At 34.4% G+C, this 15,734-nt stretch overlaps 1 protein-coding gene across 1 annotated transcript; it reads right to left on the bottom strand.

Moving 5' to 3' along the window:
• Window positions 1-1,260: 1,260 nt before the first annotated feature.
• On the bottom strand, window positions 1,261-2,160 carry LOC128171628 (uncharacterized). Its single transcript, XM_052837410.1, has 2 exons — window positions 1,872-2,160; window positions 1,261-1,397 (listed from the first exon to the last, which is right to left on the bottom strand). Exons 1-2 carry the CDS (start codon window positions 2,158-2,160, stop codon window positions 1,261-1,263), a joined length of 426 nt encoding a protein of 141 aa, XP_052693370.1.
• Window positions 2,161-15,734: the final 13,574 nt, after the last annotated feature.

The following is a 15,734-nucleotide window of genomic DNA, read 5'->3' on the forward strand; positions in this document are numbered from 1 at the left end:
AAAATGGGCCCTTGTAACAAAAATCTTTGAGAATGTATGGACTCTGTCCTTACATATTTCAAATATATCATATCAATAATGAATATATTAATGATTATATTATTTATTCATTACATTTTTAATAAATGCAGCATATTCTAAATACCGACATACCGTATATATCTGTAACCCCTGTATAAGGCAAAAATGACGGCATGAGCGATTTGACGTTAACATCAAGTGTAGTGCTGTAAAAATGTATTATAATTACCTGACTAAAAAATAAATTACAAGTGAAATGTTTCATGCACCGGATTGCAAACATGAAACTCGTAGCCGACGAGTAGAATTAGTTTTGTTGCTTTTAGATTAAGGAGCTATTTCTTATTTTTATGTGCATTTTCTGTAAATAATGCATTGATATGTTTATACCTTAATAATATTCTCCTGGCTTACACGACGTGCGAAACAATTGATTATTATATCTCTGGTGACCTAGATTTTAACCCTTTCGCTGCCAACGTAAATGTTTGAATTGCCAAATATGTAACGTCACTGGTATATGACGTTTTTAAAAGAGTTATGACGTTAATCGCGGGTTTAATTTCGCGTTCGTTGCGTAAAGCGCACCTGCTTTGAGATGGATATTCTACGGAAACGTCAGCTGAAACTATATGTCTTGTATTCTCCAATTTTATATAATTTAGCTCTCATTTGATACACGAAATATAATTAAAACTTTGATTTGTAAGTTGTTAGTGAACTTTCAGTGTGGTAAAGATGTGGATTTACAAGTTTTCTATTCCCCAAATTAAATACACCCCTTTTTGTGCATTTACAAATAAATGTACAATATGGAAGGGATTGCAATTTTCGTTCCAATTATATAGCAATTTTTCCGATTTATTTTCTAAACCGTTAATGCACCTATAAAAGAAAAAAAATATGGGTAAAGCTGATATTTTATAACATATTAACATCATGCCAATCATCTTAGTCAATGATTTTATAATTTACCAAATATACTCTTGCTTTGTGTCTAGCATGTAGCGTTATAACACAAAATTAAAAATGAAAATTCGCTATCAAAGGGTGGACAAGCACCGCCCTTCTTAATCAAACTTATTTACAAATTAAATCAGCTGTTTAAAAGTAGACCAAATAAACTTTAAACGTGAAAATTGCGCATCAATTACACATTGTAAATTCCCAGAAATTGTGTTCACAAAAGAATGTTCTATTTTGCATTCAAAAAATTTATTTTCAATTAATCGCTGCACACTATTCCTCCATACACAAATGATTTTTTAAACAGGCAAAGTCGAGGCCTCTTAAACATCTCGTGCATTGCGTTCTTGATCTCCGCCTTTGCCCTGTGGCTCTGTCAGAGCATGCGACACAGTCCTTTTCTTTTCTGCCTAATAAATAAAAATGATAAATAAAATTTGATAAATGAAATATAATAAATAGTTTTCACATCGTCAGTCATTTTATCAATTCCCTTATTGTACTCTCTCTCTCTCTCTCTCTCTCTCATTCATCTGATTTGTTAATTTTTTGTGTTTGTCGGAAAATCTATACGTGTTACTGTATATGTGGTATGAAGAGTGTATAATATAATATAAAAATACATGTACAAAAATCACCGCTGCATGGATCGAGCAGACCAATATCTATTTTTATAAAAATCAGATTGAGGGGGAAACCTTTTCTCATACCATAGACCACATTTCTACCTTAAGTTTTGTTTTAATCAAAGTAATATCATGAATGCGGGCCATTTTTAAACATTCAACTTCGGTTTTTAACATTTCTATTTGAGGTAGGTGTAAAAAAGTTTTATTAGATAAACATAAAAAAGACTAAAGAAGACTAAATTGTGGTTTATTAACCTTGGATGTGTTGGATTGTAACGTCCCGTCTCGTTTGCCTCACGCCTCTGACGGGCTGGTTCCTGCCGACCAGGTACTCACTACTTAGGGCCTCAATCACCTCTTGTATAAATCTCAGACGGGATTTCACTGGTGCATCTGATGTGTTCTTTCTGTACAGGATGTAGGCGTTACTGCACATTCGATGAATGATATTAATGGCAAGTTTTTTCCAGACTTTAGTAGATTTGCGATTATCATTATAAAAGTGTAGCATCATATCTGCCCCATCCACTCCCCCCATATTCATGTTATAATGTTGTATTATTTTTGGCTTTCCATTTGAGTTGGCTGCATTGATAAAAGTACTGATCATTCTAACTGGTTTTTTACTCTCCCTCCCCTTGTACGCTGCTGCCAAAATTTCACCTTGTCTTACATACACACTTTACCAGGTCCAACATGAGCGTTTCTGATTGTTAAAGGCATTTTTCGGTTAGATCTTAAGGTTCCTGTCAAATACGTGTTCAAGTCTATTAATTTTCTTGCGAGGTCAAAACTGCAGAAAAAACTGTCACAGACAACATGATAACCTTTCTGGAGTAAGTTGCAGTTTTTTAGGAGTCGCAGGACTACTTCTGTTCCTTGTAAAAGATTGGATGTGGGAGTAAACTTTTTACCTAGATAGCATTTCAAATGTGCAACATATCCAGTTGTACTTTCGGCTAATACCCAGAATTTCACTCCAAATTTTGCTGCTTTTGACGGGATGTATTGGAGCATTGCTGTGCGACCTCTTGTACCAATCAATGATTCGTCCACACAAATGTTCCGGTCGGGCGTGTAGAAATAAGTGGCGACACGGTTGAAATGGTCAATCAAGGGGCGAATTTTACTGTCGGGTCTGTAAAGTTTAAAAGCCAAAAAAAAAAAAATAATGAGACTGATTTTTAAGAATTTAAACATTTTTTAAAGAATTTAATTGAAATATATTTATCTAGGTTTTTATATGAAGCATTATTTACATAATTATACACATTTTGACATCGCATATATCCCAGTGTGTACATGTGTTTGTCGTTATTTTGCTTAATTCTTGCTATAGCCCCCAACCCCACCCCTTTTTACCAATACCTTATGGTAACGTGCCTCATTTAAAAAATACAATTCTTTTTTTTTTTTGGTGAGTCATATGGGTACGAAGGTAGCGACATTGCAGTAAAATACGTAAGTTATGTGAATTTTTTCTGCAATGATCGCGTTTTAGCTCGCGTTTTATTGTTTTTATTTTACACTTTTTAAATCAAAATTTTGAATAATCATAAAAAGTAGGTAATTAAAAAGTAACTAAACTATAATTGTTAATATGCAGCAGTACGTTATATAAAAGAAATATTTGTGAATTTCATCATGATTATTTCTAGCTGCAGAACTGTAGCTCTCCGGAAAAAAAATATTGACGGTCTGTCAATATTTTTTTCCCGGAGAGCTACAGTTCTGCAGCTAGATTATTTCGTGCAGTCTGTGATTTTTTTAAGGTTTGTTGAGGCTTTCGACCAATCAATAAATTGTTTAAAACTAGCGTGTTATGTAAATTTTTCCTGCAATGATCGCTACCTCCATAACCCGCACGAATCATCAAAGAAAGCATTTTATTGTTTATATTAACATCTTTCTTTAACTAATTATTAAATTTATTATGAAAAGTTTGTAAAATTCACTAAATTACTGTTAATGTACAAAAGTACGTTAGCTAAAAGAAGCAGCCAAATCGTCTCCTGTGAGACTTCGAGTCTGGCATCGTCATGATTATTTTGTGCAGTCAGGGATTTTACTAAGGTCGCTGTAGGTTCAGACCAATCGATAAACAGGGAGTGTCAATTTCAGTCATGTCACTTTCAATCGCTGTAGAATTCGACCAATCGATATTAAAATAGGGCGTGTAGATTTCAGTCTGGCTGTTTCTATAGAGCTATAAATTAACTATAAGTTTCCGTAAGAAATAGAGGAAATTATGCTTGGTAGATGTAAATATATACACGTAATCTGCTCTTGAAGGCGGAATAACACATCATCAGAAAACGGCTGACCTCTGATCAAAACGATAATTCGCTTGCTATACAAAATTTTATAGACGGATACATGTAACTTATTCCATGAGTAAATACGTAAATAAAATAATTAAGTAAACGAGTGAATAAAGTGTCGGGCTTGTGAACCGTGAAGCCCGAGTTCGAATGCCGCAGGGACTTTAGTTGTTACTTACTGAATTAATTTTGTTTAGATATTCGTTTTCTTTTTTAATCCCCAAACTGCAAATGTTTTGCTTATTTGAAATATGCACAGTTTATTTATCATTATATCTTTCATAACCAAATAATTTACTGTTAATTTGAGTGACCTTTTCTTGGCATGTTATTCCACCTTAAACATAAATTGGGAGAGCTAAGGGGTCAATTCACCTGTAATTTGGACTGTTACGGTTTGGAATTTTTTTGTTGTCCACGAGGTGGAAAAACTTCAATATGAGTTGAAACCGATTTCGTGAGAACAATTTCATAAACCAACGGCTTAACTGGCTGTCGTAACTCTTATTCCAATATTCAGGTATTGTTGGCTTCCTCACAATACCCATGTTCAAAATCACAGCGAGAAATCCTTTCATTTCATTTATCGTCAGAGGAACCCATTTGCTTGCTCTCGAAAATCGAGAGAGAAAACTGTTTCTAATGTGAGTCCGAGCGTACCTTAAAAAAATTAATGTATATAAACTACCAAGAGAATCCTTTGAGAATAATATGTTACAATAAATCAAAGTAGATTATGATATTCAAAGTAATGTTGTGTGGAATAAATTCGCATTTGTTTTAGGAACATATGCATGTAGATGTGAAAGTGTGGCATGTTCTTGTAGATATAATAAACGGAATTTCAAGCATGTTTCCATATTGTATACACGATTTTTATTCACAAAAGCATATTTTAAAAGCATTCAATTTTTTTTCAACGAGCAAAGCACATGTTCAAATAAAGGCTTGTAAACTACCATTGCTTAAAACTAGAAATCCCTCATATTATATCTAGTAATGTATTTCTAAGAACTTCAACGCAATTCTAAGAAGGGTGTTAGTAGCTAAATAATTTTGTCACAGTATTAATTATTCAATCAACTTTATATACTATTTCCTCCCGTCTTGTTACTAGGGTTATTTCTGTTAAATTTTTGCGAAATGTAATTATTTGAAGAAAAAACCCCTAAACAAACATTCACTTAATGTTATATCAAAATATTATCTATATATACTCATAATGCAGTATAACAACATTCACTACAACTATGGAATACAATACCTATTTGTTTGTCGCACAACTTCTCTGATGAGGTTTAGGTTGAAAAACAACAGGAAATACTGCAGAGGAGATGCATTCCGCGGTGGCATATTCTTAGGCCCTGGATTACCGGAAAACGGTTTATTTTGCACTGGTTCAGGTGGCATTACACGGAACCAAACGCCAGCCATCTTGCACAGCGTATAGCAGAACGCACGTGTTATTATGACGTCATTTACGTAAAATGACGTTATAATAAATCGCCGCGTACTTAGCAGTCATTTTTTTTTTATTGCTTACAGTTACGGAGGTGAAATGTTGAATTTAATCATTATTGTAACATTTACAAAGAATATTTGGAATTAAGAAAAATAATTTTAAATCAGAACGGTTTTTCAGACGTATTTTTTATTTACTTTCGGACAGAATAATCATCTTCTGGTGATTGATTTTCAAGAGTTAGAAACAAATATATACGGAACAAAATTATGTACAGATAAATATAAATCCCGATACATGTACAATAATACATGAAATCTTTACAAAATGTGCCTTTCTGCGCAATGTCTTGCAGCAATAAAATACAACTTGCCAACAAATAACGACTCGCATATATGGCACATATGTGGTTTAGATTGTAGCTCAAATTTTATTTTTAAATTCTCAAAAATAAAATATTATACATCATATATTATTCAGTCAATATGTCGACAAATTATAAAATACTATTTTATTTTTCAGTCTCACATACTATGCTTTTATAATTATTGACAAAGGATGGATAAATCATATGGAAAAAGTGTCAAGTTCAAATCGGCCCAAAATCGGCCCCGTGGCACTCTACGCAACTGTGTGATCGGCCTAAAATCGGCCCCGTGGCACAGAAGTGGTTAAATAAGCGAAGAGAGGCAGCCATATTGGAATTGTTTGTTTAGACGCTGGTTAGAGACTTTACAGGTTACATGTACTTCTAGAATTTAAACGTACTGTTGTTAAAAGTTGACATAAATCCGGAAGAAAGAAATATTGCATGGACAGGGCTCTTTGGCCCGTCAACGCGGCACTTTAGGCAAGATCATCAACGGATATTGACTCGGGAGCGCTTTGCGAAATGACCGAACAGTTTATAGTTTGCGGTTTAAAAGTAAGTCCACTTAAAGCGTCGCTCTTTTATTTTTTGTTTTTTGGGGGGTTTTTTTCTAAGCCGTTAAGCAATCTCAATTGTTATACTTTCATGTTAAATACTGAAATCTGATTGGTTAAGACGCAGTTAATAATATTTACTATTACCCTCAGCGTTAGCAACGCACTTGGCAACGGGTAACATTAAAAAATGTTACATGCGCGAAAATTATGCGCGTACGGTTCGCTGTAGAATTCACGTTATTCCTATATAAAAGCAGTAAAATTTTCTTAAAAATTTTAAAAAAGACATTCAGTATAACAAAATAAATAGTGCCTGTTTGGGAGGGTAACAGTTGAAATTGACACCCCTCGAAAACCATTGTCAACCTCCGCTTCGCGTCGGTTGACAATGGTTTTCTCGGGGTGTCAATTTCAACTGTTACCCTCCCAAACAGGCACTATTTATATATTATAACTCATATCAGGGGATTCGTTTTTATGCCCCGATATGTGCATGACGTGCCTCATTTTAAACCCCGCACCATTCATGCATTGGATTGCTGTTGCTCGCGAACAATGGGCGGTGTAGGATGTGCGGCATTTTAAATCTCTGGAAATATCTGAAAACGGCTAAACAGATATTGTTTAACCAGGACGTTATTTAACCATAGATCCTCTTCTTCAGGTGACGACAGCATTCTTTTTTTACACAATGGTTGAAGAGGCTTGTCGCATTAAGATCCGTTTTCGCCAGAAACAGTTTTAGAAAATTGACAGGACACTGTTGGCATAAATTAGGGATTGCGTACATTTCTTGTTGTTCTGTGCAGTGACAAAGGAGTTTCGTTTAAGCTGCCCGTGGCATTCGAGGCCTCTTGAGACAAGAGAAACCATATTATAAAACGCAGTGCAACTGGAGTCAAGTTTTCATAAAGGTAAGTATAGAATTTAAGTGTTTATGATCCGTTATTGTTTGTTCGTCTTGCAAGACCTTCTTGTAGATTTCTTTTCAGTTTACCATCAAGATTGCTATTGGAACTTCTAAATTCTTTTCCATTAACTATATCAATATCCCGCCCCAAATCTTGCAGGTGTCGTTTAAACGCAGAGCGGCAAGATTTTGGGATTTTTTTTATACTTTGATGCTTGTTCAGAAGACATCTGATCGCCCCTTTTTTACTTGATTTTTGGAGCGTCTTTAGCGTAGAATTTTCGTAGTTTTCCGTTTAATTCTAAAGGCTCAATCAGATGGAAATATGCTTGCTCGCCAAATGTTTCTACACCCCATTCTTCAAAAAGGCGTTGAATGGAAATAACAATTGCTATCACTTTGGCGATAAAGAGCGGGAGCCACGAGGCAACAAGAATTGTCCTATCATACAAAATCACCTTATTTTGGTGACATAAAGGGTAGAATCTTAGTTTTTCATAACTGTTTTTCATTTTTCGATATCAATCATTATTTATAAACGAAATTTACATCAATTAATTTAATCATATTCTTCTAACGGGCTGGAGGCCCCCTTTTGGCAGTTATTGCCCCTGAACTTTTCCAATGTTTAATAAAACACTTAACAACTTTGAGCCGTTCATCATATAAACATCGGGATGGAAGCGTACACCTTGGCCGTTAAAAATAAGATAAAGGTCAAAGGTTCCGGTCAAGTTTTCAACAACAAAAAATTCGGGCTAGGTTTTTAAAGATTTTTTTAGTAATGGTGGGAACGCATTTTATCGATTTTATATTAACAGAAATGTTTTTAAAATAAAAAGGGATGGAAAGACCTCTAATTAGTCGATTATATTAGTTTGCCAGTATTATATCAGAATTGCCAATCGGTTATTTGTAACTCAGTTTGACGGTATAATCAGTTGATTAATTTAATTTTAAGATATAGACATTCCTAAATATGACATATATTATCAATTTGTTTTTAAGTTTTCAATATTGATTGTTCAATAAAGGCTAGGCATTAAGCACATTTTTAGGGCCCCGCAAGGATTTGCGGGTGCCCTATAGTAATCACTCTGTCCGTCCGTCCTTCTGTCCGCCCGTCTGTCACTCTTCCGTCCACAAATTTCCTGTTTTTTTCTAATAACTTTTTTTATGGTTGCCCAATCAAGTTCAAATTTGGTGTGATAGTTCAGTAGGCAGAAATACATATTTTGAGGCAAAGTTTGGTTCTCTATGTCTTCTGGTTTGGAGCTGGGGTGGTGGGGTAGATTCCTAACTATGCATAAGAATGAATGGGCAAAGAGAGATATCTGCTGAGAATGAATGGGCAAAGAGAGATAACTGCTGAGAATGTTACCATTGTATACATGGAAGGCTGTGCAATATTTGTCCTTTGGGATTAATTAACCTTCCACAGGAAGAAAATCCTAAGCTTTATCTTAATCTGTCACATTGACATTAATTACTGCACTGCCTGTGTCTGCAAATGAACTTTGTTTTGAAGTTAAGGTCAATTTTGAATGATGTGTATTGTGTACATTCTTTGAAATATGGATTTAAAATATAATATTCATATTTCATTTTGGTTAAAATACCGTACACAATGATTTATAATAATTTTATTGAATTCTAAATTCAAGATATTTATTAAGATATTCTTTTTCACTATTTAATTTTTCAATTATTTATTTAATTTTTTTCTGCCTTAATGCTGTTAATTTTAACAGGTAATCATATAATAACCCCATTCTGTCATTTTTGAAAAAAAAAATCTTATTGTAAATTTAGAAGAAAAGGATGAGAGAGCAGAACAATTAATCCCCTGGGATTAATTATCTTGCCTGCTGAAGAAAATTTAGAGGCTTATCTCTATCTGTCATATTGAGATTAATGAACACCTTTGTCTGCACTGATGTTTGTTTTGAAGCACATTAAACTCTCATTCCATATGAGCTACACCCTAATATTTTTACCCCTCAGTTTGAAGGATGGTATTTGATAAAGAATATATTTCATTCTAGTCCAAATACTTATATTCTGTAAAATAAAAGAAATATATGAATTACAATAAAATTAAATTTTTTTTTATTAGATATCAGTTTTTTGATTTTTTTTTCTTTTTTAATGGATGTTTTGGTGTTGTTGTTTTTGGTTGCTATGTTTATATTAAAGGAAACTTAAGAATAGTACCTGAAAATGTTCCTTCTGTAAGCCCTGATTAATTTCAATAAATGGATGAGAGCAGGATAATTAATCCCCTCAAATTAATTATCTTGCCTGTTTCAGGAAATCTAAGGTCTTTCTTTATCTGTTATATGTATTACCGTACACATGTGTCTGCAAGTGATGTTTGTTTGAAGTTGAGGCAAAGCCTAGGTATCATTGCATTGGTCTCAATTCTTTGTTTTTTTTTTAAAAATTATTTCATCCCATGTTAACCCACTTTATCCCGTGGATATGACTCATTGGATATTTTATTGATATTCCACAGTTATGACTTTACAATGGGATTTGCGAAGGCATAATGAAGTAAAATAATGTGGAGTTTTATAAACAGAATAAACATTGATTGTGGTGTATACAACAGTGGATAAATAGAATCTCCTATGATTTGTAGTATAATATGATTTTTATCCAACTTGTGTGTTTTATCCCCTCTCTAAGGCTCAAGAAAAAAACACTTTAGTTGTTGGATGAAAATCATATCCAACTACAAATCACGAAATCCTATATATTCCAGTTCTTTACATCTTCTGCCGGGCATTTATTTTTCATCATTGTTAATATAAAGAGGATGGAATTCAAAGTTTTTTTCACTTCTCGATATTAATTGTCATAGCGGGGCCCTTCCTGACTGGTCAGTTTTTTAGTTATTATTTCGCTTACATGTAAATAAGAAAAAAAAACAAAAACAAAAACCATACTATGATAATCATTCAAGTAAAATAAGAACAACAAAGATAGATTTAGCTTTAACGTTTCTACGTACGGGTTTTAAAAACCTGTCTTGCTGCTGACTTTTCAGGAGGTTTTGTCAATAGGTATTGTTCTGCAGTTTGTTGACTAAGTTTTCTGCATTTTTCTAGAAATTGGGGTATGTATCTCTTGCTATTCCTTCCAGGCTGAGACTGAACGCATCCACTGATAGAGCTAGTTCGACCTGAAATAGAGAGACATCTGACTGTTCCATCGTATTGCAAATATAGAATATCACAATTTTGTTTTGATCTCGGCCCTGGTATCAGCCCCAGCGGTTGGTATCGGCCCAAGCCCGAAAACAACCGCTGGGGCTGATACCAGGGCCGAGATCAAATTCGGGCTTGGGGCCGATACCATCCGAGGGCTGATACCAGGGACGAGATCAAAACAAAAGTGTGATGTTGTTTATATCATATATCTAAAATTAAAGACTTTAATTCAAATTTAAATTCCAAATAAGGAATATAATTTATCATGAAGAAGCTATAGATTTTTTTTTCGGATTTACAAAACTTGTTCGTTTTTATTTCTTTTATATGTGTTAAAACTTTTAGAGTTGTCGGTCTTTGTTGACAAACCATCGTAATTTGAAATACAGTAGAAGGTAGTCTGTCGTCTGAAATGAAGCACTATCTTCTAGAATTCAAAATTATCGCGAGAGAAACTTCCCGCCTACGCAGCTTCGTTATGAGTCAAATTCTTTCACTGGGATTTCGTAAGTTTCTCGTCAGATTCCATTCATAAAGATCCATACTGTTATAGCAACTAGAAAGTTGTTTGAGAACGTTCATAAGCGCGTCCATTACTTTAACCCCTTATTTTTTACAGTCTAATCTCTGGTTTTCTAAGATTAAGTCCATCCGTTCCATCCTTCTCTATATCCTCAATAATTTAAACGTTGATTGATATTAAATAAAGCGTGCTATTGTTCTAAATACACAACCGTTGTATAGGTTACCTCCCATTACTTAGATACACATCACTCTTTGGCGCTATTTTTGAATTTTTAAATTTTCAATTTTCGGTAATAAATAAAAATATTCAGACGTGTAAGCTGATAATTTGTATTATGTATTCGTTATTCTATCGTTATTTCACAAACTAGTCTTAATTTAAAGCAGCGATGTATGGAAATTATCAATTTCAAATGTGAGGGCAATACACCCCCTTGACGACGGGCTGAGACAGAGAAATATCAGCCCCGAGGGCGATACAGCCCTAGCTTCCGGTTGCTGTCTCACCTAGTCCAAAACACGTGTATCAGGGCTGATACCCTACTAGGTATATGATATATAAGTATATTTGTAACTTTTCCCAGGTATTGAATAATGTCTGTACAACAACTTTGTGTAGTATCTACTTTGTAAAAAGTAATATTTTAATCTTTTTTGAGATAGCAGATCTGCCAAAAAATTGGCTTTTTGTTGAGCAGTTCGATGTTGTAGTCATAAGCCCAATAGTACGTGTTCCAAACCAGAATGTATTGGGATGGATACTATTTGCTGAAACAAGTCATTATTGTAGTGTTGTTCGTTATGACAAACACCTGTTGGTTCCTCAATAATTGTTTGTGTGAATAGCTAAACAAGAGGCCAATTGGCCTTAACGGTCACCTGGGTAGCATATAACCCATACACAAACGTGTCGAGGAGTCTCATTTATGCATTATTTAATTAAGTTTCATTCTGGAGTAGAAAAATTATAAATTTGTAATGACGACCACCTCCCTGCCTGAAATATTTAAAAAAAAAACCTGTGAAACCTATCATTTTGGCGAAAAACTTAAAGATCTGGTCTAAAAAATTATAAATTCAGTTTTCCATTCAGGTGTGTGAGAGTAAAGAAGATAATTTTTTAACATTATATGCATGAACACCTATACATCTATTTTGGCCCTGTCAGGCCAAAGTCAGTTTTTTATACATATGTGTGAGAGTAGAGAAGAACATTTTTAAACATGATATGCATTAACACTATATTGCCCCCTCATGTCCCGATCCCCTAGGTAGAGGAGTTAGTGGGCATCATAACCATGTATTCAGTGTTTTGCCCACATGTGTGGGATTAGAGAAGATTTTTTAAGATTTAATACATTTTTACTATTTGGCCATATTGACCCCACCATAGAGCCTGCACCCCTAACGTATGGGGTAATGGATATTATAACCAGGCCATATTGACCCCACCATAGAGCCTGCACCCCTAACGTATGGGGTCATGGATATTATAACCAGACATTAAGTTTTCAACAAATATATACGGGAGTAAAGAAGAGATTTTTAAGATTGAATTCATTTTTACTATATGGCGAAATTGGCTCCACCCTAGAGCCTGAACCCCTGACCCAGGGGTCATGAATTTCACAATTTCGGTAGAGGGCCCCATGGATATAATAATCATGCATTTAGTTTTTAACAAATATATACGGGAGTAAAGAAGAGATTTTTAAGATTGTATACATTTTTACTATATGGCGAAATTAGCTCCACCCTAGAGCCTGAACCCCTGACCCAGGGATCATGAATTTCACAATTTTGGTAGAGGGCCCCATGGATATAATAGTCATGCATTTAGTTTTTAACAAATATATTTGGGAGTAGAGAAAATTTTCTAAGATTTAATACATTTTAAGTATATAGTCATATTGGCCCAACCCTAGAGCCTGAACCCCTGACCCAGGGGTCATGAATTTCACAATTTGGTAGAGGGCTTTATTGACATCATAATAATGCATTTAGATTTTAACAAATATATATGGTAGTAGAAAAGAAGATGTTCTAAGATTAAATACATTTTTACTACATGGCCATATTGGCCAGACCCTAGAGCCTTAACCCCTGACCCAGGGGCCATGAGTGGGCTTTATTGACATCATAATAATGCATTTAGATTTTAACAAATATATATGGTAGTAGAAAAGAAGATGTTCTAAGATTAAATACATTTTTACTACATGGCCATATTGGCCAGACCCTAGAGCCTTAACCCCTGACCCAGGGGCCATGAATTTCACAATTTGGTAGAGGGCTTTATTGACAGCATAATAATGCATTTAGATTTTAACAAATATATATGGTAGTAGAAAAGAAGATGTTCTAAGATTAAATACATTTTTACTACATGGCCATATTGGCCAGACCTTAGAGCCTTAACCCCTGACCCAGGGGCCATGATTTTCACAATTTGGTAGAGGGCTTTATTGACATCATAATAATGCATTTAGATTTTAACAAATATATATGGTAGTAGAAAAGAAGATGTTCTAAGATTAAATACATTTTTACTACATGGCCATAATGGCCAGACCCTAGAGCCTTAACCCCCAACCCAGGGGCCATGAATTTTACAATTTGGTAGAGGGCTTTATTGACATCATAATAATGCATTTAGATTTTAACAAATATATATGGTAGTAGAAAAGAAGATGTTCTAAGATTAAATACATTTTTACTACATGGCCATATTGGCCAGACCCTAGAGCCTTAACCCCTGACCCAGGGGCCATGAGTGGGCTTTATTGACATCATAATAATGCATTTAGATTTTAACAAATATATATGGTAGTAGAAAAGAAGATGTTCTAAGATTAAATACATTTTTACTACATGGCCATATTGGCCAGACCCTAGAGCCTTAACCCCTGACCCAGGGGCCATGAATTTCACAATTTGGTAGAGGGCTTTATTGACAGCATAATAATGCATTTAGATTTTAACAAATATATATGGTAGTAGAAAAGAAGATGTTCTAAGATTAAATACATTTTTACTACATGGCCATATTGGCCAGACCTTAGAGCCTTAACCCCTGACCCAGGGGCCATGATTTTCACAATTTGGTAGAGGGCTTTATTGACATCATAATAATGCATTTAGATTTTAACAAATATATATGGTAGTAGAAAAGAAGATGTTCTAAGATTAAATACATTTTTACTACATGGCCATAATGGCCAGACCCTAGAGCCTTAACCCCCAACCCAGGGGCCATGAATTTTACAATTTTGGTAGTGGGCTTCATGGACATTATAACTATGCAACCATTTTTGTTCTCACATGTGTTGGAGTAGAGAAGAAGATTTTTGAAAAGTTGCCTTTTTTCATATTAAGCCCCACATGAGGCACCCGGGAGTTGTAGAGCCATGATTTTCACAATTTAGATTCCTCTTACCATATAAATGAGATGCCTCACACAAAAACAATCAGCCTTGTAGTTTTTAAGAAGTTAGAAATGTAAACTTTTTAAGGTACGACGACGGACGAAAACGGATAGCAATTGTAAACTCAGGTGGTCTAAATATGTGCTGCCAAGTTAGATCCCTTTACCAATTACCTTACACCTGCAATTTACCTAAATGGGCTCCCCAACATGTCAGAGGCGTCTTTTATGAAGATTTGGGTTTGTGGTATGTCTTTTAGAGGCAACTCTTTGAATAAATGATTTTTTTCTTATTTTCAGCCAGTCTTAGTGTAACTTTATATGATCTGTAACTGCTATTTCTATGTTTATGTTCCTCTTTAATACTTCCAGTAATACAGGAGATGCATTTGAATCAGCAAGGTTTAATCGTGCCTTTGGTACTAAATCTGCTTAAATTCATTATTCTTAACAGTTTCGACTTAGTTGACAAAAATAAATTAATTTTCCCAAAGCTTGCTCTAAAATTCTAAAGTTCTAAAATTGGAAAAAAAATGCCTTTTTCCATGTCTATGAAAGCACACAGTAAAACGAGTTTCTGAGACACCTGAAAATTTGACTTTTAAAAATTCACTATGCACCTCCAGTTTAGTCTTTGTTCTAATATTAAGTGTTGTTAAGGTCTTCCGTTTCCAGCGGAAGACCTTATTGTTTTCGTACTGTTTCTTCTTATTATTTTTTTTTCCAAATTTTGTGCACGAGATTTCTCGAAATCTATTCGACCGATCTCAACCATTTTTTCACAGATGTTTTGGCGTGATCTAAACTTAATACATTTTTCTTAATTTTTTCGTAGTCACTTCCGGTACCGAATTATCGGCCATTTTGTAATTTTCGACGACCCATTTTGTGCAGCTATAAACTCGAAAACCATAAGAGATATGAATATGAAATTTTTAGGATAGGTAGACGATAGTTTGAAGTTGTGCAACATGTAGTTGTTTAATGCCTGTTGCGCCATTTCTTGGAGCTCGCCTGGGCACAAAAATTGGGTACGAATTTTTATTCAAAATTTTCACACGTTTTGAGTTATATCTTTTTATCAGTTGATATTTTGTTAAGACATGTATAACAAAAGTGGTAAATAATCAACAGTTCTTTCCAACAAAATCAAGAAAAAAGGGGCTGGCCCCTTTTTTTAGGGGCCAAGGCACTCTTAAACTCTAATACAAATAACTTAAAAACGATAATGATTTTGTAATGCATTATAGAAGCAAAGTTGTTGATCGTACCAATATCTATTAGAAAAAATCATTGCCACGCCCATTTATTACGTAATTAGGGATTTTAGGGGCCAG

This window comes from Crassostrea angulata, chromosome 2, assembly GCF_025612915.1.
Source record: "Crassostrea angulata isolate pt1a10 chromosome 2, ASM2561291v2, whole genome shotgun sequence".
NCBI classification, from domain to species: Eukaryota; Metazoa; Mollusca; class Bivalvia; order Ostreida; family Ostreidae; genus Magallana; species Magallana angulata.